The sequence below is a fragment of the Pelodiscus sinensis genome, chromosome 28 (assembly GCF_049634645.1).
Source record: "Pelodiscus sinensis isolate JC-2024 chromosome 28, ASM4963464v1, whole genome shotgun sequence".
Lineage (NCBI taxonomy): Eukaryota > Metazoa > Chordata > Testudines > Trionychidae > Pelodiscus > Pelodiscus sinensis.
In genome coordinates, this window is record NC_134738.1 from 9,387,358 (window position 1) to 9,411,797 (window position 24,440).

The 24,440-nt window shown below is 42.4% G+C and overlaps 2 protein-coding genes across 3 annotated transcripts; both read left to right on the top strand.

The window, feature by feature from the left end:
- Positions 1–207: 207 nt before the first annotated feature.
- Positions 208–18,723, top strand: KCTD9 (potassium channel tetramerization domain containing 9). 2 transcript variants are annotated; one of them, XM_075910689.1, is made up of 12 exons: positions 208–449; positions 5,828–5,949; positions 7,327–7,370; positions 8,244–8,340; positions 8,818–8,876; positions 10,139–10,267; positions 10,904–10,971; positions 11,065–11,160; positions 12,207–12,356; positions 13,380–13,485; positions 13,836–13,969; positions 18,529–18,723. In XM_075910689.1, the coding sequence occupies exons 1-12, from the start codon at positions 402–404 to the stop codon at positions 18,718–18,720; spliced, it is 1,245 nt and encodes a 414-aa protein (XP_075766804.1). In that variant the 5' UTR covers positions 208–401; the 3' UTR covers positions 18,721–18,723. The 2 variants fall into 2 exon arrangements, with proteins under 2 accessions (XP_075766804.1, XP_006114253.1); XM_006114191.4 differs by lacking the exon at positions 18,529–18,723 and adding an exon at positions 14,619–18,520 and having other exon boundaries at positions 240–449.
- A 496-nt stretch (positions 18,724–19,219) lies between these two features.
- On the top strand, positions 19,220–23,864 carry GNRH1 (gonadotropin releasing hormone 1). The gene is made up of 3 exons (XM_014569063.3): positions 19,220–19,369; positions 20,214–20,309; positions 23,632–23,864. The coding sequence occupies exons 1-3, from the start codon at positions 19,229–19,231 to the stop codon at positions 23,671–23,673; spliced, it is 279 nt and encodes a 92-aa protein (XP_014424549.1). The 5' UTR covers positions 19,220–19,228; the 3' UTR covers positions 23,674–23,864.
- Positions 23,865–24,440: the final 576 nt, after the last annotated feature.

The following is a 24,440-nucleotide window of genomic DNA, read 5'->3' on the forward strand; positions in this document are numbered from 1 at the left end:
GTCGCGATTGGAGAGTTCTTAGTTTTGAAATAGAGCCCATCAAACGGCCGGTCCTTCCCTCACGTGACATACACGAGCCAATCAGAAGGCGGGGAGTGAGTCGACCCCCCTTTTATGCAAATACGCCTCATGCCATTTGGCCGTGAAGGGTGACGCCCTACTCTTTTCAAGCTGCCTGACTGTAAGAGTTCTGATTGGCTACAACCGAGACCCCGCCCCCCCCCGAGGCAGACCGCCCCCTGTCAATTCTCCCTGCCTAACCTCCACACACCTGCACCAATGAACGTCCCTCCCACCTCTGCATTCTATTGGGCAAGAGGAGGGGGAAGTGCGGCTCTGGTTGGGTCCCGGCCTTGTCAGTCACCGCTGCTGGTTTCCGGGTTTAGAAGCATCGTAGGAGCATGAGGCGGGTCACCCTGTTCGTCAATGGCACCCCCAAGAATGGGAAGGTGAGGGGGCAAGGGGCTCTGAGGAGAAGAGGGCGGGGGGACTCCGGAGCTTGCATGGTGGGGGAGGACGTTTTGGGGGGGGCATGGGGACCCTGAGAAGAGGTGGGGGAGGGGAACTAATAGGGGGGGTGCGCGAGGGAGAGGAGACGTTGGAAGCGGGAGGGAATGCGAGGGGGGGTTAAGGTGGGGGAGGAGCCTAGTTAGGGGCGGGGTTTGAGGGGTAGGTGTTGAGGGGGAGGAGCCTAGTTAGGGGCGGGGTTTGAGGGGGAGGTGTTGAGGGGGAGGAGCCTAGTTAGGGGCGGGGTTTGAGGGGGAGGTGTTGAGGGGGAGGAGCCTAGTTAGGGGCGGGGTTTGAGGGGGAGGTGTTGAGGGGGAGGAGCCTAGTTAGGGGCGGGGTTTGAGGGGGAGGAGCCTAGTTAGGGGCGGGGTTTGAGGGGTAGGTGTTGAGGGGGAGTTAAGGCGGGGGAGGGGCTTAGTTAGGGGCGGGGTTTGAGGGGGAGGAGTTGAGGGGGAGGAGCCTAGTTAGGGGCGGGGTTTGAGTGGTAGGTGTTGAGGGGGAGTTAAGGTGGGGGAGGGGCTTAGTTGGGGCGGAGTTTGAGGGGTAGGTTTTGAGGGGGAGTTCAGATGGGGGAGGGGCTTAGGTAGGGAATGGGGTTTGAAGGGTACTTTGGGTGAGGACATGGAGGGAAGGCAGTGTAGCTCTCAGGAGGAGCAGGACTTGGGGGGCACGGGGAAAGAATGCCCCTGGTGCCCTGTTGGTAGGTGAATGCTAAGGTCTCGGTCTGTGTATCTTTGTGGGTGTCGCAGGTTTGTGGATGGGAATTATTGCCTGTGAATCACAGTGTAAATCCTTGGGGGGAGAGGAGGTTGTGGTTGTTCTTGCAGGTTGTGTTAATTTGGCTGGGGTAGTGGGTAGATATTGTAAATCTTGCTGCTGCAACTCACACCGTTCTCTGGTGTAATGTAAGTACGGGCTGTAGAAAAATACAGGATTTTTTTTTAAACATTACAAAACGTGGGTTTTTAAAAAATATGTAACTTTTTTTTTTAATGCGTAGCAGCCTCTGTCTGCTGGGAGCTTGGACTCCCCACAAACAGGGGCCATTGCCAACACATGCTACTGCCTTTCTATCAGAAGCTCCTCTCGTGGACTGGCTCCCGCATGCCACCCCGCTCTGCTGCCCCTGGTAGCTGAGAGTGTTGGTGGCATAGGGTTTGAGGAGTCAGTATAATCTGATAGTCCTGCTGTAAGTGTGCCAACTTGAGAGAATTCTGTAGTCAGCATGCACAGAACAGATTATGAACAGGAGGCTACCAGACAACTCACCAGCACCAGCTTCTACAGGCTTCTCTCCTATGATTCCACTAAACACCAAAAAGAACTAAACCACCTGCTCATTAAACTTCCTGATACAACTCAGGACCAGATTTACACAAACACACTCACAAACACCAACCAGAAGCTTTATATCTGCTACCCAAGATCCACAGACCTGGGAAACGCATCATTACAGGACAGTCACATTTTCATCACCTTATAGCGGAAACCTACCGACTGTTATAATTACCTGCATGCCTCTAGCTTCCATTCAACACACATTTCTCAGTCAGTTGTGTGACGGGGTGCGGTCACAGATGACCCCTTGGGGTTGCCTCCCAGGGTGCTGACACCGCCACTGCCACTGTCCTTCCTTCTCTCTGGGGCTCCTCACTGTCTGGTCTGGCTGGGCCAGTTCCGTTGGTCTCCCCCAGCCAAGGCCCTGAGCTGAGATCCCTGCCCCCACGAAGAAGCAGTACAGACACTGAACCACTCCAGGTCCTAGGAGAGTGCAGTTTAGAACCCAGCCTCCTGAGAGAGCACTCCCCAGATGGGATCAAACCCCAAAGAATTAGGTAAGCCCCCTTTAGCAATGAAAGGGGGAATGTGCACACTGGTTGCCTCCCCAGGTAACAATCGCTTACACTGGGTTTGATAGAAGATAAACATGGTTTTATTAAGTTGAAGCAGTAGGATTTAAGTAGTAATAAGAGAAAGTAGGTAGAGCAAAGTAGGTTACAAATAATCAAAAGAAACAAAACCGCTTGGCTAATTCTCCACTGAAACCTCAGTGCAAACTTAAACTCACCCTAAAATCTCTTTTCCAGCTGCCACTCTAAACCAGGGTTCTCTTCCCCAGCCTGGGGTCTCAGGCTCCTTCCTTCAGGTGCAGCTCAGCCAAAAGATCCAGGCCTCTGCTTTCCTATTCCTTTTGTTAAGGAGTTGAGGCCACTCCCTACCAGCCACTGCTCAGACTTAAGGATAAAAGATTGTTTAACAGTGGCTCATCTAGAATTTGCAGGTAACGCCCTCCATGTCTCCCATTCACACATTTGAAACTCACCAAGTATTCCCCACTCCTTGTGTCGAATTTTGTACACACAAATGACACATACAACAGAGTAAGATAAACAGAACCAGCAGATCATGACATGAAGATCAATAGGTTACATGAAATAATTCGCTCAAACCACCTTTGAGTTATGTATATGCATGTCCAAGAGTCCACTTTGTAAAGCATGGGGGAAGGGTCTGTCACTTAAAACTTAAATACTAACCTGGAGAAGTGGAAAAAACGGATTGACCGAGCCAGACGAGTACCCAGGCATCAGCTTCTGCAAGATAGGCCCAACAAAAAAAGCAATAGAACACAACTGGTCATTACCTAAAGCCTCCAACTTAAACTCCTACAGTGCATTATTATCAATCTGCAACCTATCCTGAAAAATGACCCCTCACTCTCACAGGCCTTGGGGGCATGCCAATCCTCACCTACAGACAATTCTTTCCCGTAACCACATAGTTCACCATCATATTCACCCAGGAACCCACCTCTGTGATCAACTCTGGTGCCAACTCTGTCCACACATCTATACAAGCGGCATCATCACAGGACGTAACCACATCAGCCACCACTTCAGAGGCTCATACAACTGTACATCCATCAATGGGATCTATGCCATCAAGTGCCAGCATTGTCTCTCTGCCATGTATATTGGCCATACTAGACAGTGTCTATAACAAAGGATTAATGGACACAGAGCAGATATTAGAAATGGTAACACACACAAACCTGTTGGGGAACATTTCCACATCCCCGGGCACTCACTAATGGATCCATAAATGTCTGTACTATTTCAAAGCAATTTCAAAAGTCCCCTAGAGAGAGAAACTACAAAACATGGGTTTCATTTACAAGTTTGACACCTTGAATATAGGTTTAAACAAAGACCTGGTCTGTATGGGCCGCTACTTTCCACATCCTAGAAAAACTTAATGTTAACACATTTCTGAGACCGGATGGCATTCATCCAAGGGTTCTAAAAGAACTCAAATGGGAAATTGTTGAACTATTATCTGTGGTTTGTAACCTATCCTTTAAATCGGCTTCCGTACCTAATGACTGGAAGGTAGCCAATGTGACACCAATATTTAAAAAGGGCTCTAGAGGTGATCCTGGCAATTACAGACCGGTAAGTCTAACTTCAGTACCGGACAAATAAGTCAAAACAATAGTAAATAATAAAATTGAGAGGCATGTAGAAGAACATAATTTATTGGACAAAAGTCAACATGGTTTCTGTAAAGGGAAATCATGTCTTACTAATCTATTAGAGTTCTTTGAAGGGGTTAACAAACATTCGGACAAGGGGGATCCAGTAGATATAGTATACTTAGATTTTCAGAAAGCCTTTGACAAGGTCCCTCACCAAAGGCTTTTGTGTAAATTACATGGCCATGGGATAAGAGGGAAGGTCCTTTCTTGGATTGAGAACTGGTTAAAAGACAGAAAACAAAGGGTAGGAATAAATGGTGAATTTTCAGAATGGAGAGGGGTAATTAGTGGTGTCCCCCAAGGGTGAGTCCTGGGACCAATGCCTCTTCTTGCGTCTACACTGCCCTTTCTTGCGCAAGAAAAACCCTCTTGCGTGATGCCGTTACACCTATTACTTTTCAGGAAGAACGGCATTGCGCAAGAGGGTTTTTCTTGCGCAAGAAGGGGCAATGTAGACGCTCCTTGCGCAAGAGCCTCTTCTGAAAAAAATGGTGGCTCATTAGGAATGTAAATGAGGCTCGGCGATATTCCATGCTTAGCCTCATTTGCATATTACTCGTGTAGGAAGCCATGAGTGTAGACATAGCCTAAGTTTGATCTGTTAACTGATTAGATGGGGGAGTGGGGAGAGGCTGTCCGCCACAGCTGGGCTGGAGCGGCCCCCATGCAGCAGGCAGGGGATGCTGGCTCCCAGCCCGCACAGGGGTGGGGGAAGAGGGCTGTCACCGCTGGTATAGCAGCCAGGTTGGAGCGTGCCTGCTCGTGGCGGGTAAGGTCCCACCTGTTAACCAGAACCAGTAAGCATCACCCATTGTGGTTAACCTTTCACATCCCTAGTTCAGTTCAATCTACTGTCTTTGGAATCACAAGCTGATATTTGGCAATACTCAGTGATTTAAAAAAATTCCATTTTGTGATGCATGTCAAACTGGTTCCTGTTATGGTACAAAAAATATAAATTTGTTGAATGATAGAACATTCTAGTACTATTGTGCTTAAGAACTGTGCTATTTTTGACGGCTTAGTAACATTTTACCTGTTCACCTATAGAACTTGCTGCCGTGTGGTATGTTGAGATCGAGAGCTTAAGATTCAGAAAAGCTTGCGTGTTTATATGGACAATGAAAACATTTACAATTAAGTTAGATTCTCAAGTCAGGCCAGGAGCCAAACATTAACAGTTGGGGGTTAGGGAATGTTCAGGTGTAGGTTGTTCAAAATTGCTCACTGCAAAGTTTGTTGAACTTTCCTGTTGAACATCTGGTATTGGCTACTTTCAGAATGGACTTGATGTATCACTGACCTCATCTGGCATGACACTTCTTATGTTCCCAATCGTAAACACTTTGGTGCCTTGGAGACTTTTTTCCCCCCTCCTCTTAGCTATTTATTCTTGGGGACTTGCTGTGTGTGTTGTGTGTTAAAGAAATTTTGCAATTTCATGAGCCAGTACACAGAGAATTAGCAGGATTTAAAATAAGAGGCTTAAGTCCTCCTAACTAGAGTAGGATTATTTTACCTGCTGTACAATCAGTAATTTTTTTTAAGTTTAATGCGTAAGTTGTTATTTCTTAGTTATTATAAAGATGCAGCCAAAAGAAACTAATGAGCTGAAGCAGTTTTAAAGAGAGGACCATTAGATTGTGGCATGGGGGCTTATTTTTCCCCCTTCATATTAGGTGTGGATAAGAAAGGTGTTTTTCTCTTTAAAAAAGCAGATTACGTGTCCAGAAAAATTATCCACATGGTATCTGCAGTACTAAATAACCTGTCTTCTCTTTATAGGTGGTGGCTGTTTATGGAACATTATCAGATTTGCTGTCTGTTGCTAGCAATAAGCTTGGAATAAAAGCAACCAGCGTGTACAATGGGAAGGGTGGACTCATTGATGATATTTCTTTGATTAGGTAATGTTTGTCCAAATAAAAGCTAGCTTAATTGATATAGATACTGATAGGCTGTTATATGAAATGAGGAAAATGCTAGAGAAGCCATTTGACTGTCCTGTTGGTTCTTCGGTTAATAACCTGCCTCTAACAATGATCAATATCTGATACTTTAGAACAGGGGTTCTTAGGCTTCATTGCACAGGTACCCCCTTCTGACAACAAAAATTACTACATGACCCCAGAAGGGGGAATTGAAGCCTGAGCCCCATTGCTCCACGTGGGAGGGCCAAAGCCTCCCCATCCCAAACTGTCTCACCTCACCACCCTAATATGGGAGCCAGTTCCATTCCTGGGGCCGCCTCGCTGCTCCCAGGGTGAGCAGTGGGGGAGGTGGGACTTGAACCTAGGCAGAGGGCCTGTAACATAGGTGTTTGAAGTGGTTGGACTTTGGCTTTAGCTCCAGACACAGCAACTCTAAGCCAACCCAATTTGGGGTCCTGACCCATATTATCAGTTATAGAATGCTGCATGATTCTGTGTGGATTCTATCCTGACCCTGTTTGAAGCAAGAGAAAACTAGCACTTTTCCCCTTTAGCGTTCTCCTGTCTGCAGGTCATCTTAGGCATTTATTTGTCAAAACAAATGCTTTGATATCATAGCCAACTTGGGTTTTTTTTTTTCTTTATTTTGAGAGACAAAATTAAACTGCTTGTATAAGTTGAATGTAATGATATTTAACACCTATAATTGTTAAACAGAAATGTGCATACTATACATTTCACAGGAGATGCAACTAATGAACTGAACTAAACTTGCTAAGTAATAGAAGGCTTGATTCTTGCCTGGTTTATACTGGTGAAATTTGGGGAAATCTCCATTGACATTAAGTGTTACGTTCATAAAAAATGGGAGATCAAACTTGACTCTTAAGTAAATGATAATCAATTTCCATTACCTCAATTGGTTGAGAGAGAGAAAAAAGACAGGACTATGCAGCACTTTAAAGACTGGTTTATTAGGTGATGAGCTTTCGTGGGCCAGACCCACTTCCTCAGATCAATTTGTGGAAGAAAATTGGTATGACCATATATACCAAAGTGATACAATTAAAAAAAAAAAAAGTGAGCACATATAAAATTGACAAATCAGATTTTAGAATGGGGGGGGCGTGGTGAGAAGGGAAGGTTAGTGTCTGTGAGGTAATGATGCTAGGGGTGATAATTGGGGAAGCTATCTCTGTAATGGTTGAGATAATTAGCATCTTTGTTGAGGCCCATAGGTAAAGTGTCAAATTTAAGAATGAATGACAGTTCTGATTTAAGCATCAAATTTAAAGAGAGGTATCCATGGACTAATGACTTTTTATAAAAAAGTATACTTTCTTTTTTCTCCAGGGATGATGATGTTTTGTTTGTTTGTGAAGGGGAACCATTCATTGGTAAGTTTGGGGGGTTTTGACTAAAGTTTTGTCTAGGGATGTTAAAATGCAAATACTTCCCTAATCAAATAGTCAATAGACTTTTCTGTCAACTATTTGATTAGTGGACACGGGTAGGCAGTTGTGGTGCTCATTCTAGCTGGTGCCGATTCACAGCAATAAAGATGTAGCCGTGTTAGTCTGATCTTGCTGAAACAAAAGAGAGGACTATGCAGCACTTTAAAGACTAACAAGATAGTTTATTAGGTGAAGAGCTTTCGTGGGCCAGACCTACTTCCTCAGCAAAACGTCCCCAACTACGGCTCTTCATTGTAAAGCCCAGAGAAGCCGGCACTTAAAGGCACTAGCACAGCCCCTGCTCCGTGGGTCTCTTTTCATTCAGCAGACCACAACTCCCCCCCCCCCCTCCTCGCCACACACAGTTGGGGTGTGTGTCTGAGGTCTGATTAATGAAAAGAGACCATGGAGCAGGAGCCATGCTAGCGCCTTCAACTGCTGGCTTCCCTGGGCTGTACAATGCAGAGTGGCAGCTGTGTGTGTGAGGTCTGCTGAATGAGGAGAGACCTGCAGAGCGGGGGCCGTGCTAGCACCTTTGCACGTTGACTTCTGTGGGCTTTACAATGCAGAGCAGTATCTGGGGGGAAGCGACCAGCCAATAGTGCTAATCAATAAGCTCCTGCTTATCAGTTGGTCAACTAGACACAAACATCTCTAGTTTTGATGCTTGAAGAAACAGATTTGAAGTAAATGTAAAATATATATGAAATTCTTTTCACTAGTGTGAAAACGGTGTTCTGAAGAGGTGTTTCATAATGTGGGATAATTCAGAAATACACTTGACTAAAGATCACTTTGTACATTTCGTCAATGTAGATCCTCAGACCGATGTAAAACTTCACGAAGAACTAACAGGGTCGCACACAGATTGGTTAACACTAAATGTTGGAGGCCGTTACTTTACAACTACACGGTGGGAAAATAACTATTTACGTTTTGTTTTCAAAGGGCTATAGATTTCCGTGAGTTGATACTGTTAATTGCATTATCTGATTGTATGTTCACTTGATGAGTCTTCAGAGGGCAAATAAAAGAACATTGGGAAAAAAATCACTTTAGGGGAAAATCTTTCTCTGCGGTTTCTTAGTGTTTGCTATTACTGATTTAAAACAGTTTTTAGTATTAAAAACCTGCCAGAAAATTGTACTACTTGGAATTTTCTCTACTACACTTTAGTCAATCAAATAAGCTCTCTTCTTTTAAGATGTCTCATCAGAATAATTTTCTGATTCTTATGTAAAATAGGTCTGGTACAGCATTGTAATTTAGAGATGCACCTCTTACTATCATCACTTTCATAACTGTAGGTATAAGAAATTATTGATATGTTGCAATGTACCTTTTGAGCTAAGGGAAACTAAATATAAATTGAGTTTTCTTTATTTTTCAGGAGTACTTTAGTTAATAAAGAGCCTGACAGTATGCTGGCCCGTATGTTTAAAGGTAAAGGTTGGTATGCTTAAATCGACTTATTCCTTAAAGTTAGTAGAAACAATAGAAATGCCGTCAATTTTCATTTTAAAAAAGTCACATGCTCCTTATGAGTTTGTTAGAGTACAAACACAGAACTTGGAATACTCTGCTTTTCACCAGTTGTGCTAAAAGTTTGTACGATATCTTGAAAATGTTAATTATAATTGGTAATACTCAGGGCTTGACAAGCGGCAGCAAGCCCCGCTTGCCAGCCGTGCGGTTTGGCACACTGCGCATGCGCTGACCGTGCTGGGCATGCACAAACCGCTCTGCGGCGCGGTGCCAGGCTAAAATCTACTTGCCACTAGTGAGTAGATTGCCCTAATTGTCAAGCCCTGGTAATACTTATACTTTTAGATGCACCTCACTTTGACAGTTCAAGATGTTGTGCTTAAAAGAAGCACCCGGGATCTTTTTCAGGGGGATAAGGCAACACGCCACATTTATTGAACATACATAGATCAATCAGTACTTTATCATATGCATATGATATATAACATTCATGCACTCTCTCACACACACACGCACGCATGCACGCACGCACACTCCGTCTTGTTGTTACCAATAGTTGCTCCCGCTAACTACACTGGTCAGGTGAGTTAGATGTGTGAGGGGTTGAGCTGGCCTTCTGCCGATCCGGATCGATGCTCCCATGTTGACAAGACAAAAGCCCTCTGCAAGATGCCTCCTATCAAGAGACAAAGATCCAGTCTGTGCTCCAGTAAAACTAAAAGGCTACGTCTACACTGGCCCCTTTTCCAAAAGAGGCATGCTAATTTGACAGGTCGTAATAGGGAAATCTGCGGGGGATTTAAATATCCCCCGCGGCATTTAAATAAAAATGTCCGCCGCTTTTTTCCGGCTTTTAGAAAAGCCGGAAAAGAGTGTCTACACTGGCCCCGATCCTCCGGAAAAAAGCCCTTTTCCGGAGATCTCTTATTCCTACTTTGAAGTCAAATTAGCATGCCCCTTTCGGAAAAGGGGCCAGTGTAGACATAGCCAAACAGTCCTGTTCTGCTCTGATTTATGTTGATTCAACTACTGTATCTTGTGCACTAATATATATTGTTTTCTGTTTACAGTTGCTCCCTCTCTTTTTTCTGTGTGTCCCTTCAAGTAAATCATCACAATCTGTTAATTTTTGTAGTGTGAGGATACTTTTTTTTTATATTTTGATTACAACCATAACAGTTATCATTGTATCAAATTTATTTTTTTCTTTGTGTATGTGGAAACAGATGTCTGGGGAAATAAGCAGGATCACAGGGGAGCATTCCTAATCGATCGCAGTCCAGAATACTTCGAACCAATTCTAAACTATTTGCGTCATGGACAGCTCATTGTAAACGATGGCGTTAATTTGCGAGGTGTGTATTATCCCTACAATACGTTCATTGCCAAAAGATAAACTGTGCCTCTAGGTACATCCACTGGTAACAGTAAGAGTTGTGTATGTTTACCTGCGGGTTTGTAGATGATTTTTAAAACTTTGGAGTATTTGTTATAAGTTTAATTCTGTGATTTACAATTTAATGAATCTTCATATCTATTCATCTTGAGGCTTGTCAGGATTCTTGGCATGCCCCAATCGAATACAATAATTCTGGATTTGATTCTTTAACCCACATGCACACTAGTTCTTCTTTGTCCCTTATGTAAAAGAAACACTGTGTTGGAAACACACTATTACTAAGGTCGATTATTTTTCCTTTATCTATGGATAAGGTCTCCTCCTTTTCTCCTCCCTTCTCATATGTAATGTAACGTATATGTTGATAGTTTTATTTTATATAGCTAGGGGATTATGTTTAAATTCAACAACAAGTGGTTTTTGTCTTCCTGAGAGTTAAATGATGAATTAGGGAGAGAGAATTGAATTTATACCCTTGCAATTCCTAGGAACAGATCTGCACAGGGAAGTTTTAAAGATCCTTGTATCCCAGCAAAGGAGGGAGCTTGGCATTGTGTTTTCTAAATAGCCAAGTAACTTTCTCTTCTGCTAGGTGTCTTGGAGGAAGCCAGATTTTTTGGCATTGATTCATTGATTGAACATCTGGAAGTAGCTATAAAGGTAAATTTTGTTGTATTTGACTTTTTTAGAAGCAATTTTATCTCTCACTTCTATAAATGTTAGGATTAAACTTTTGATGCAACTTCCTTGCAGAATTCTCAGCCAGCAGAGGATCATTCTCCTATATCCCGGAAGGAATTTGTCCGATTTCTGCTGGCAACCCCAACTAAGTCGGAACTGCGCTGTCAGGTATAATATAAACTATAGTACTAGAGAGTCCAGTAGCAAAATGTCTTCTATCTCAAGTGACAATTAGTGATATGGAGACCAAGCTGTGTCTGTGGAGGATTTTTTTTCGCCCTCTATTTCCTTTTAAATGTTAGACAGGAGGTCTTGATTCAATGATATAGCTCAGTGGTCCCTAACGTTTCGTGGCTGCTGGGCGCCTGGGGGTGGGGCCGCCCACGCGCCGTGCACCTGGGGCTGGCACCACACATGTGCCACACCCCTAGGGCTGGCACCAGCCCAGATGTTTTGGCAGGCACACATAAATGCCCCGGCGGGCGCCATGGCGCCCACGGGCACTAGGGCGCCCATGGGCTCCGCGTTGGGGACCACTGACATAGCTAATCCAGAACTAAACATGCAGAGAGAAGAAATTCCCTTTTGTTTTGCTTTTTATTGTATTATTTTCGGTTGAAGGTTTCATGTAGCAGCCATTGATTGAATTAATCCATTTCCTACTTAATGAACTAACATTACTGAGGACAATGTATGAGGTTTTGTATTTACATTTCATTAGGTTTCCTATGGAGCAGGTGGCATTCTTATGTATATTTTTCTTTAATTTATAGGGCAAAGGACACTAGTTAGCCTTGTATAATGTTGTAAATTCCTTAGGTATTTACAACAAATTTGTTCAGATCTGGATTTAAGTATAATTAAACATTAGACACTTACCTTCATTGTTTATCTTAGCATGTATGGGGATGAAATAGAATTATCAAGTCTTTTAAACAGATTGGAATAATAGTTAATGTGTAGATATTTAGTGTTTTATAACTAAAAATAAATTATTTTATTTGTAAAGCTTCTTACACAGTCCAATGCTCCAATATCTCTCTGATCTAAATATTTTCATCTTAGAAATGGGAGAATTGAGTCAGAAAGATTGTCAGCAGCCTCCAAGGGAAAGGTGTTAGAGATGAGATTAGAACTCTGAAGCTTCTGACTCAGTTTTGTACTTAAACATCTGGACTAAGCCTCATTTTCAATTTCTGTATTTTTTTTTTAAGGGTCTAAATTTCAGTGGTGCAGATCTCTCTCGGTTAGATCTTCGATACATCAACTTCAAGATGGCTAACTTAAGCGGCTGCAACCTTGCCCATGCCAACCTTTGCTGTGCAAATCTTGAACGGGCTGACCTCTCTGGATCAGTGCTTGATGTGAGAATTGTGTCTTTAAAAGTCTAAGCTCTTGTGTATTACATAGAAGAGCAATAATTGGAACAAATATAAAACAGCCACATTTATTTTTAAAACCTCTGCAAGTACTTGAATGTACATGTCACTTCACAACTCTTATTTTAAAAATTTGATTACCCAAAGACTTGCCCTGGCCTATTTTGCTAGGTTTTTAGTGCCTGAAAAGGTTATAGTCCTTCCAAAAGTTTTGGTCTCCTTCCATCCCCAAATACATTTCTATAGAAGTGTTGGTCTACAGTAAATAAGTAAAGCTTTAGATCTTAAGCTTGCATTGGGTCTCTTGTAGAGCTGCTTTGTGCTATTGTGCTACTTGCCATCCTAGGAGGTTGGTGAGGGACCAGTATTGTAAAATTTCACTCTTCTCCTTAGATGGCAGCATATCCTTGCTTTAATGGGTTTCAGTGCCTTATTTTAGAACCCTGCAAATCCATGGATGTCTGCTTCATATCCACAGGTATCCATAGCTCATTTTTTGCGGATATGGATGCAGATACACATTTTGTATCCAGAACCCTGCAAATTTGTGGCCAATCGCAAGTATCTGCATTTGCAGATGAGTCACAGATACCCACACTGACGTTTTTACAGATACGCATGCAGATACAAATTTTATATCTGCTCAGGGCTCGTATTTTAAAACTATGTTCATGCTGCCACTAATATTGGTATAACTTATGTCACTTGGGTGTGAATAAGTTACACAAACCTAAGCACTGGTGTGGATACTGTTAAACCAGTGGAAGAGTTGCTACTGCTGCCCGTTGGGGGTGAATTAAATCAAATCGATGGGAGACCTCTCTCCTATTGGCTGACAGCAGTTACACCGCAGAGTGTACACTGGTGCAGGTGCACTGCTGTGAGTTCTGTAGAGTAGCCATACTCTAAGACTATATGATCTGAACTATTGTTCTTACCTTTGGGTCTTAGAGTTCTCTGAGCTGTATGTAGAACATCACTGATGGCATGTACCTCTTTCTTCGCCAGTGTGCAAACCTCCAAGGTGTAAAGATGCTCTGTTCCAATGCAGAAGGGGCATCACTGAAAGGATGTAATTTTGAGGATCCCTCAGGCCTTAAAGCTAACCTGGAAGGTAACAAAAATAGTCTCTCTCTTTGGTATCCACATATTTTTGGGAGTCCTACAGACTAAAAGTGCAAAGAGTCCTGTGACTTTTGTTAAGTAGTACATGACAGAGGTTCATCCTTAATTTGTGGAATCAGTATCTTTGAGGGGGCTTTGTATGGAAGATTGAGAGCATGTCACTGGAAGGCAGGAGCTCCTGAATTCTAATTTTTTTTTTCTTCCGTGACTTGTTTTGAACTTGGACAAGTCCACAAAGCCCTGTGATTACCTAGCTTTGTGCAGGGGGTTGGCTGTGTAAATTTCACCCTTGAGTATGGGTCTTTGTTTTTGGTTGACCTATTGTTTGTGTTTTGTTAGGTGCTAACCTGAAAGGTGTTGACATGGAAGGAAGTCAGATGACAGGAATTAATCTAAGAGTTGCAACTTTGAAAAATGCAAAGCTAAAAAACTGTAACCTCAGAGGAGCAACTCTGGCAGGAACTGACTTAGAAGTGAGTAATGTTTTTGTTTCATACCCAGTAACTTGTCTAATAATTATATTTTCAGTTTAGCTAAACATCAGCATTTATAGAAGGTTTTAGCAAGGTTAATTCCTTTCAGATGGATTATCTATTAAATAGAACACAAGGATACTTTAAACTGGGAGCAATGAAGAAGCCCTGATTTTTAAGTTTAGCAGCTGTCGGTTTTCTTTTAGATTTGTCCTCTTATTGCCCCAAATCATCCATATCTTAGCCAATTCCTTCACTAAAACTAAAATTGACCGAAGTTGTTTTTGGTAAGCAACCAAAATCTAAATCTGAAAGAGTTTACCAGGAATTGTAGGGTGTCCACTGTCCAACTGTCTCTACCTTGCTCTAACTACCATTCTGCAGAAAGGGGGAAGACTTTATTAGCTTAAACAAAAAACAGGACTATGTAGCACTTTAAAGACTAACAAGATGGTTTATTAGGTGATGAGCTTTCGTGGGCCAGACCCACTTCCTCAGATCAAATAGTGGACCAAAATTGTCACAACCATATATACCAAAGGATACAATTACAAAACTGAACTTTATCTATCACTTTATTAGCTTAGACTCTCATAGGATGATTTCCGTGTATGCTTAATCTGAAAGGCTTTTCTTTTATATCCCTTAGAATTGTGACTTATCAGGCTGTGATCTACAGGAAGCTAACTTGAGAGGCTCTAACGTAAAAGGAGCTATCTTTGAAGAGATGCTGACACCTTTACACATGTCTCAGAGTGTCAGATAGGGTCTGGGACAGTTGACTGGAATAATACATGCTGAAGAGGAAGAAATGAAAACACTTATTATGACTGTCTTTCTCCACCCACTCCTTTTATAATCTAGACATACCATTTATTAGACAATTTATATCCATAGTGCCTAAGGAAACACCTCTGATCACTTTTTTATGAATGTCGTTGGGGAAGTGGGCTGGTTTTAGAACCAGGAATGTTTGGTTTTCAAATAGGATTGTTTTAGCATCACCTCATTTGGAATGCATTTTTAGGATTTTAATTTAAAAAGCACAATATATGCAATTATATTTATTACATTTATAGCTGCAATATAAATATATGAAATGTTAAACATATACAGTAGCAGAAATGGTCAGGTTTACAATTAGTATTAGCATATCTACAGGTTTTTTTATTTATGCACAGTGTATTAAAGGATAAATGTGTTTGGGACTGGGTTCCCAATATATCTTTTCAGGTACTTTCTTTTTTTGGGGAAAACAAAACACCATTTCACTAAATTATCACAGGTAATATTACCCTGTAGTAGCTTGAATGCAAGTATGCAGAGGCTCGGCCAACTTCTGAAATATACATTGTAAGCATCCTTGCCTCTATATCTTCACTAAAAAAATGCACAGCAGAGCATTGTTATAATTATAACTTTAAATAAGCATGTTCCAAGACACAAACTACTTATTTAGCTGATTCAACATTAGTGGAAAGTGCTGATAAGTGAAATTCTCTCTAGCTTATGTGTGTCCCTTTCAGCACCAAGCATAAGTGCATGTGTTTGGGGAAGTGGGTTGTTTTTTTTTTGGTTGGTTTGTTTTTAAACAGGAAGTTAAGTGTGGATCAGGAAAAGAAAGATAGAGTTGACTCCTCCAGAAAGGTAAACAGAGGGGCTGTGTCTAGCCTGGCCACTTTTTCCGGAAAAACTTGCCAGCTGTTTACACTGGCCGCTTGAATTTTCGCAAAAGCACTGACGATCTCATCCAAGATTGTCAGTGCTTTTGCGGAAATACTATGCTGCTCCCGTTCAGGCAAAAGTCCTTTTCCGAAAAACTTTTGCTCAAAAGGGCCAGTGTAGACAGCAGAGATTTGTTTTCCGCAAAAAAGCCCCGATCGCGAAAATGGCGATCGGGGCTTTTTTGTAGAAAAGCGCGTCTAGATTGACCACGGACGCTTTTCCGCAAAAAGTGCCAATCTAGACGCTCTTTTCCGAAAATGATTTTAATGGAAAAATTTTCCGTTAAAAGCATTTCCGGAAAATCATGCCAGTCTAGACGTAACCAGACTGTCCCATTCCAGTTACTACTACTGTGTATGGAATGACAGCCGTTGCCCTCTGCACACATGCTATGTAAGCATCTTGTAGGCTTAATTCAAGAAAGCCTAGATAGCATGGACCTTGGCCAGTGCTCCATGTTGGGCTTATTCAGAGCAGCTATGGGAGCCACTTACCTAGTGCAAAACCCCTTTCCATTACTGCTCTTTACCTGTGAGTGCACAGGGAGGCATGGAGTTTCTGCAGCACAGAAAGCCTTGTGAGATCTCTGCCTAGCAATGATGTTCACTCAGTAAGCTGTTTCCGCTGTAATACCAGCTGAGAACCTCTCATATATCTCCATAATTGTTCTTGTACACAAACAAGCACAAACCTTTTATACCAAATAAAAACTGGGTGCATCACAAATACTTACCTCACTTACCAACTCTAATACCCCAAAGTCAAAATCATCGTTAAAGTTGAAGGAAACACAAATATTACTAGTAGATAAAAACACATGTGGCATGATGTTAAACTTGCAAAGCTTGCCAGTGGGTAACAGTATTCTAAATTGGCACAAGAACATCTGTGCTTTGCCTTTTTAGCTGCAGAAGTGCAGATCTTGTGCACAAAGGAAGGTGATTTGGTCTTAAAGGTTACAGCAAAACTATTTATTTTCCTAGGAAAGGTCAGGTCTGAAAAATTGCTTGGCGAAGAAAGGGGGGGCAGCTGTAAGAGTCTACATTATTTTCCAGTTGTATTTAACTCCTATGTCACATGACCTTTTGGAGCAGAATTGGGATTCATCAGGCTCTTAGGCCTTTGGGCTTACTGGACATCACTGTCCTTAGGTGAAATGCAGTTGTATCTTCATGTCAAAATGTTGTATTTATAAATATCAGAGGGACATTTCTTAATGTACCACTTTCCTTCAGAGGAGAGTAAAGTACATGCATTGAAGGAAGAATGGATTGTATGGCTAGTTAAATGAATTATTTTTGTTTATAATTTTTGTAGCAGGCAGTCAAATGTATGGGAGAAATCTATTTTCATAATCCAATGTATGTAAATTATATTTAAACTATTTCACTGATATTCTCTTGAATAATAACAGCATAAGGCATTGTTCACTTAAACTTATTTGTAAGGTACCTCTCTTGCTACGACAAGGCTGCAGGAATAGCCACAAATGGCATGTTCTGAAAATACAGGTCCTAGCCTAATGTAAACCGGCTGCATCAATAAATAGAATAAAATGTTTAAAAGGAGTCTAGTTTTTTAATTGAGTGAGATTGTGAAAATACAAGACATTTAAAATGCTTTGCCAGAACATACATGACTCTTATTTAAATGAATCAAGGAAAATATAAACTGGAAAAAACCTTACTTGTCAGTGAAAGGCAGATTAAGTTTTGTGCATGAAAAGCATTCAGATTTTGACCAGATTTTGAAAAATGCTGAGCAGACTTTCAAGACCACTCAGTTCCTTTTAGCCATCATAATTGGCGGGGGGCTCAGGAAATATAAGAAATAGGCAAAGAAACTGTGTGAGTTCTGTTCTATTCTGTAACTTTCTCCAAGCACTAAAACATTTTAAAAGCTTGATTAATTATAGCAGCAGGCGTAGTGTGTTAAATCTTTCCTGCTGAGATGTTACATTAGGAAAGAAAATTGCTCTTTCCTAAAGTAACTAAATCCTCAGAATAGTTTAATCTTTATCAAATTATTTGTAATCCATTAATCTGAAAGGGTATTAGACAACTGTGAATAGCCTACTGAACAAGATGGAGGAAATATTTTACTACCTACATGCAAAATGGAGTGCATGGGATACAAATTCAGATTTTTGCAGCTAGGTTTGCATTTATCTCCTCACTGTAAATGTTAATTGGCATATTTATAGTCTGCAATGCCTTTTAACGCCATAAAGTAAGGGTCATTGCTTAAAGGCATTAACACTGTTTTATTGCAGTAGTACATAGAAGCCCCAACTAGTACCGCATGGTGTTAAGTACTGTACAGACACAAAACAAAAAGATGGCCCATCAGACAACCTAAGTCATACAATTGGCTACGGAATCTTCTAAATTGTACTTTGAATTTTATAGAACCAAGAATATCCAGGCACTTAAAGATATTGGCCACATTTTCAGAAGGGCCACGTTTTCAAAGCCTGTCAGCATGCAATGGACACTCAATGTACTGAGCACTTTTGCAAATTTAATGCTTACTGGTGCCTAAATGGAAGCTGACCTTGGCCCTTGAGGTCGGATGCACAGAGATGCTTAATGATTCCCTTGCACATTTTAACTGTTGCACACAGCACTGTTTGCATCTCAGCAGCTCCAAACTTACTCAGGATGTACTTGCTACCTACAGTAATTATGAGCCATTGAAAAGAAAATGAGGCTTTTCCCTAGGGAACCTCTAAGTTATGGCTCCTTAAAATAAAGAGTTACTGTTATGCTTCTTAGTGACAATCCGCTGAATTGAATAGCTACACCAGCGTGCTCTGATTATGTGCTTCGCTTCAGGTACACTCTAGCAAATTTAAGAACAAAATTGCGGAGAGAATTAAATTGTCACCTGCTGGGAAAGCGTCAGTAGAGGATGGTTGGGAAGATGGATATATAAAAAGTACAATGACGGGCGCAACATGCACAATATTTTCCAAAGAAGCAGAGTTGGAATTATTCATTCAGCAGCTTCCCTCATCGAGCAGGTAATGTCTTTGAGCATTACACATTTTGCACACTCAAGTTTCTCTAGTTCCTTGACTGGGAAAGACTGCAGAGCATTTCTCAAGGACTGAGGTATTGTAAGAGAAGCTAACTGGATCAGTTGCATGGTGAGATGGACTTGCACCAAAACTGAAACCTTGGGGAGGTGTTCAAATTGTGCAGAAAGTCCTCTTTATATTGGACTAAACCTAAAGTCTGGAGTTGAACACATCCAGACTTTTTAAATATGAGCTTGAATTGCATGTGTCATAATGGCAGCTGTGTTGGGTCAGAATTTATGATGCATTCCAGAAATACTAACAGTGATTTTTGTAGTAACAGAATTGAGGCCCCCGGCCCACAATATGATAAACTGATTATTGAATAATCTTAGGAGGAGGGCGGAATATGAGACCAATGAATTCTCGTAAGTAGAGGCACCATTGGTTTTTTATAGAGTACTCACCATCCTGGTTCACTCCTTGTACTTTTTTGCATTTTGCTTTCCAGTAGAATGGAGAAGACCCAAAAGTTCTTTGTAAGTCTTCTCTTGTTTGTCCTGTCTGTGGAGATTTGCTTGGCTCAACACTGGTCTTACGGCCTTCAGCCCGGAGGAAAGAGGGATGCTGAAAACCTGGTAGAATCATTCCAAGAGGTAGGTTATTGATTCTAAAATACTTTATTCATTGTGCATTACTCCGCAAACCCTCTCTAGTCCTGTGGGGGTTGCAAGCAGAATAGCAGCCTTAGAATCTAAAGGCTACATCGCAAGTAATCCCCCATGGATTCCCATCAGCCGGCTTAGACCATGGGTCTATGAAATGGTAGCTACCCAAGCCTAGCTGAGCACATTGCAGTTTTGCAGCACTGCAGCCGAAGCCAGCTCACACAGGCCAGCTGTGGGTAGTTAATTGCAGTGCAGACATCCCTTGATGTGGGTCATTCATGCATTTAAAAAATTGTTTTGGAAAGGCTAATTTTGTTTTAGTGAAAGAGGTCATCTTGGCGGAGACTCATCGCTAACGGAAGAGGAGATACTGTCTGGGCTGCGGCCATTTCCCGTGAGCTCCAAGGCGTGTTTTAGTTTAAAATCTGAGGAGCTCATGTTTGACTCAGAGAAAACCTCTAGGAATGAGAGGGAAATTGAATGTCTAGTTTCAGCCAGTCCATAACCTCTCTGCTATATTGTCAGCTAAGGTTCCAGTCAGCTCTCTTGTTATGGCAACACACTCTCAACTCCAGCTCGGGTAGCTCAAGGAACTCTCTGGTAAGTGGTGGCCACTCACCTGGATTCAAACCAGTAACCAGAGCTAAAAACCTCTGTCCACCAACTCCATCCCTGAGTCGGATTCATCAGATAAGCCGCATCACACTGGTTCTCTGCAGTAGGAGGGAGACTGAGGGAGTAGAAAAGCATGCCCATGCTAGCATAGGAGTGTGATCCTCTAAGCTAGCGGAAGAGTCTCTTTCCATGACATTTGTATTCTTTTCCAATTCAGATCGCTAGTGAAATGGAGAAAATGGGGGAACTACAGCATTTTGAATGCACCGGCCCACAGCAGCGCTCCATGCTCGGTGGTCTGAAGGGAGCTCTGGTAAGTAAAAGTTTTGTTGCTATGGAAACTCAAAGGACCACTTTTTTTGTGGGGGTGGGGGGGTGTCTGTACTTAGCGAGGCCACTGCACCAAATGGGGCTTTCAAAATCAATGTCTGCTAAATGTTACTTTCATCCCAATTCTGTGCAGCATTTGCAGCTCGTTAAGCCCCAGATCAACTGACAGAGTTAAGGAATCGGACATCTGCAGATTTGCAGGGCGCTAATCAAAACCACTAGCCCTGTTTGAAAATCTCAGCTTCCACGTTTACACACTATTAACTATTACCCTCAAGCAACTGAGGGTACGTCTACACAGCAGCGTTATTCCGCAATAACAATGCGAGTGTCTACACAGCCATTCCATTATTTCAAAATCTGTAAACCTCATTCCGCGAGGAATAACGCCTCTTTTGAAATAGCTATTTTGGAATAGCGGTAGTGTGGACACTCCATGGCTGCTATTTCACAATAGCTGCTTCCCAGGGCCATTGAAAGTAATGACTTCCCAGTGCCTGCTGGGGCTTTAAATCGAGGTAGCGTGTCCACATTAAGGGAGCCTGCCTCGGACTAATTTTGAGGCTTCCCTGTAGTGTAGACGTGCTATTTCAAAATAAGCGTGCTGTGTAGATGTACCTGACTGAACAAAAGCAAACCTAGGCTACCTGGAAAGTTGCGGCACTTGGAGGTTCGCAGAACGTATGGGCCAAATTCTGACACTGCAAATGTGTACACAAGTGTGCTTTGACTTCAGAGGGGAGCTGCAGGTACTTAATTTTAAACTCTTTGGGGCAGAGATTTTGTAGAGCACCTAGCAAAAAAAGTTCCTGGGCTTAGAAGGCTCTACTCCCAGACACATAATGGCTGTGTCTAGACTGGCCACTTTTTCCGGAAAAGCGCCTGCTTTTCCGGAAAAACTTGCCAGCTGTCTGCACTGGCCGCTTGAATTTCCGCAAAAGCACTGACAATCTCATGTAAGATTGTCAGTGTTTTTGCGGAAATACTATGCTGCTCCCATTTGGGTAAAAGTCTTTTTCCGAAAAACTTTTGCGCAAAAGGGCCAGTGTAGACAACAGAGATCGGGGCTTTTTTGCGGAAAAGCACGTCTAGATTGGCCACGGATGCTTTTCTGCAAAAAGTGCTTTTGCGGAAAAGCGTCCTACCAATCTAGACGCTCTTTTCCGAAAATGCTTTTAACGGAAAACTTTTCTGTTAAAAGCATTTGCGGAAAATCATGCCAGTCTAGATGTAGCCATAATGAAGAATAATGCTTTAAAAGTATCTGCACCAGGATCCTGTGCCCGTGGAAACCTTTATTGGGGAAATGGAAAGAGGAGGCAGTGAATCATATGAATGCTTCTTACCCATTTAGGAAGCTGTTGTTTTCTTCCTCTCTCACAGCTGAAGGCTCGCTAATTGGATTTTCAGGTTTGCTGATCTAAAATTACTTAAATATATTTGCAATCTTACATATGGCATGATGAAAGGAGTTTAATGCAGAGGCTTAAGAATTTATGCCTTGGGTATTAACTCTTATGTGTCCGCTTCTCCTATAGTAGATCTCAGGGGTTCTCTACCTTTGTCTTTGAGGCCCTGCCAAAAGTCCACATTTCAGCTGGTTTTCTGCTTATAAAAGCCAGCTCCAGTGCTAGGCGCTAGCAAGCAGTGCAGGTGCCTGGGATTCCACATCACAGAGTCTTTGGCTTTAGCCCCTGGTAGCAGGCCTCAGACTCTGGGTTTCAGCCCTGGGCCACAGTGCATCTGACACCGAGCCTGCTTGGTGGAGCCCCTGAGACTCATTTGAGGCCCCAGCATGAGTTGAGACCCACTGATGTGTCATACACTCTGGGACACTTGCTGCAGCCTGCACAGATCCCCCTCGTTTCCAGCTGCAGAACGATGCTGAAAATTCATTGTCCTTTCCCTCTTCCATGTAACCATTTTTCTAGTTGTCACAGAGATGTTACACAACCAACAACGAGAGAGAGACAGAAATGAATGGGAAGGGATGTGTCCAGGGAGGCAAACCTCAAGTCTACGTCTAGACTGGCATGATTTTCCGGAAATGCTTTTAACGGAAAAGTTTTCCGTTAAAAGCATTTTCGGAAAAGAGCGTCTAGATTTGCATGGACACTTTTCCACAAAAGCACTTTTTGCAGAAAAGCGTCCGCAGCCAATCTAGACGCACTTTTGCACAAAAAAGCCCCAATCGCCATTTTCGCAATCGGGGCATTTTTGCGCAAAACAAATCTCAGCTGTCTACACTGGCCCTTTTGCGCAAAAGTTTTGCGCAAAAGGGACTTTTGCCTGAACAGGAGCAGCGTAGTACTTCCGCAAAAAGCACTGATTTCTTACAGTAGGAAGTCAGTGCTTTTGCGGAAATTCAAGCGGCCAGTGTAGACAGCTGGCAAGTTTTTCCGGAAAAGCCGCTGATTTTCTGGAAAAACCAGCCCGTTTAGACACAGCCCAATGGTTTCCCAGAGGGAATACATATAGAGGTGCTGATACTAGAATTTATCCTCTAGGTCCCATATTTGCCTTGGGTGTTGCATGCTGTGTGCCTGTCTTGTGTAATGTGTGTCAGGGGTTCTCAATAAGATGGAAGGCTTGGCCAGGGGTTAGTGAGAGATTCAGAATAGGATTCAACTCCATGCTACAGACTTCAAGCCATTTTGGGGCCTAAACTCCATTTGGCCCAATGGCAGCAGATAGGCACCTACTGCATACCACGGTGGTAGGAGCCATACAAAGCACTTACCTCTTGCAGATTGGGGGATAGACTATATCACTAGCATCCTAGGCTACAAGAACAATAGACGTGGCAAGATCAATCAGTACTCAAAATGCAGACTGGGTACTGCGGGAAGTGGTGTACTGCAGGTGTGACCATACTGAGATATGCCAGAGCAGAGAGTAAGTGTTTAGCTCTGGTATTCTAGGCAAAGGCTCAATTTGTATAGGGACACTTAAAATATTGATATTTCCAGTCACTACATTTCTTCATTCCGTGTCCTAAATCATAGTTGCTATTCATTGTTCAACAGTTGCTATGTTGCAATCAAGGAATGGCTGCTTTTCAGCGATAGGCTAACTACTTGATGTGGGATTGGGAAGGAATGGTTATCAATGTTAAGTGGTGGTGTACTGGAATATCTGCTACCCGGGCAGGTGGCAAAGAGATCAACTTCATTCAAATTTCTGCAGCCCAAGCCCTCTTCCTAAGAGAATGCATGCAGAATAGTATTTCACCTGGCCTTAAAATTCCAAACATACTCATTTTTCTGTTTGTTTTTTTTAAAACCCAATCATACATTGTGTTACAGGCAAGTCTGATTGAAGGAGAAGCAGGGCGAAAGAAGATTTGAATTCATGAAGGCAAATGAAACACAGGACCCATTGCTGTACTGTTTCAAAGCAATGATTTAGCACTAAGGTCTGATCCCTGTTTAGATCACTATGTCCTGTGCATAAATATTCTAATAAAAAATTTATTGAGAGGCTGAAAAATCTTTTTGGGTAGAATATTAGTTCTTGGGTAAAATAAGTGGTCCCTGGGGTGACAACAGAATGGGATTCTGTTTACCACTCTGCCACTGACCTGATGTATGATTTTTCACATATACAAGCACAGGCAGCGTCTAGACTGGCATGATTTTGCGGAAATTCTTTTAACGGAAAAGGTTTTCTGTTAAAAGTATTTCCGCAAAAGAGCGTCTAGATTGGCACGGATGCTTTTGCTCAAAAAGTGCTTTTGCGCAAAAGCATCCATGCCCAGTCTAGACGCGCTTTTGCGCAAGAAAGCTCCGATGGCCATTTTAGCCATCCGGCTTTCTTGCGCAAAAAATGAAGGTGCCTGTCTACACTGGCCCTCTTGTGCAAGTATTCTTGCGCAAGAGGGCTTATCCCTGAGTGGGAGAGTCAAAGTATTTGCACAAGAAGCACTGATTTTGTACGTTAAAGTCAGTGGTCTTGTGCAAATTCAAGTGGTCAGTGTAGACAGCTGGCAAGCGGCTGCTTTTGCGCAAAATCTTGCCAGTCTAGACGCACCCAGAGGGGTCTAGTTAAACGAGTCCCTCATCTTGGCTGGGGCCTCTGAATGCGTAAGCTGATCTACTGTTACATCATAATTTCA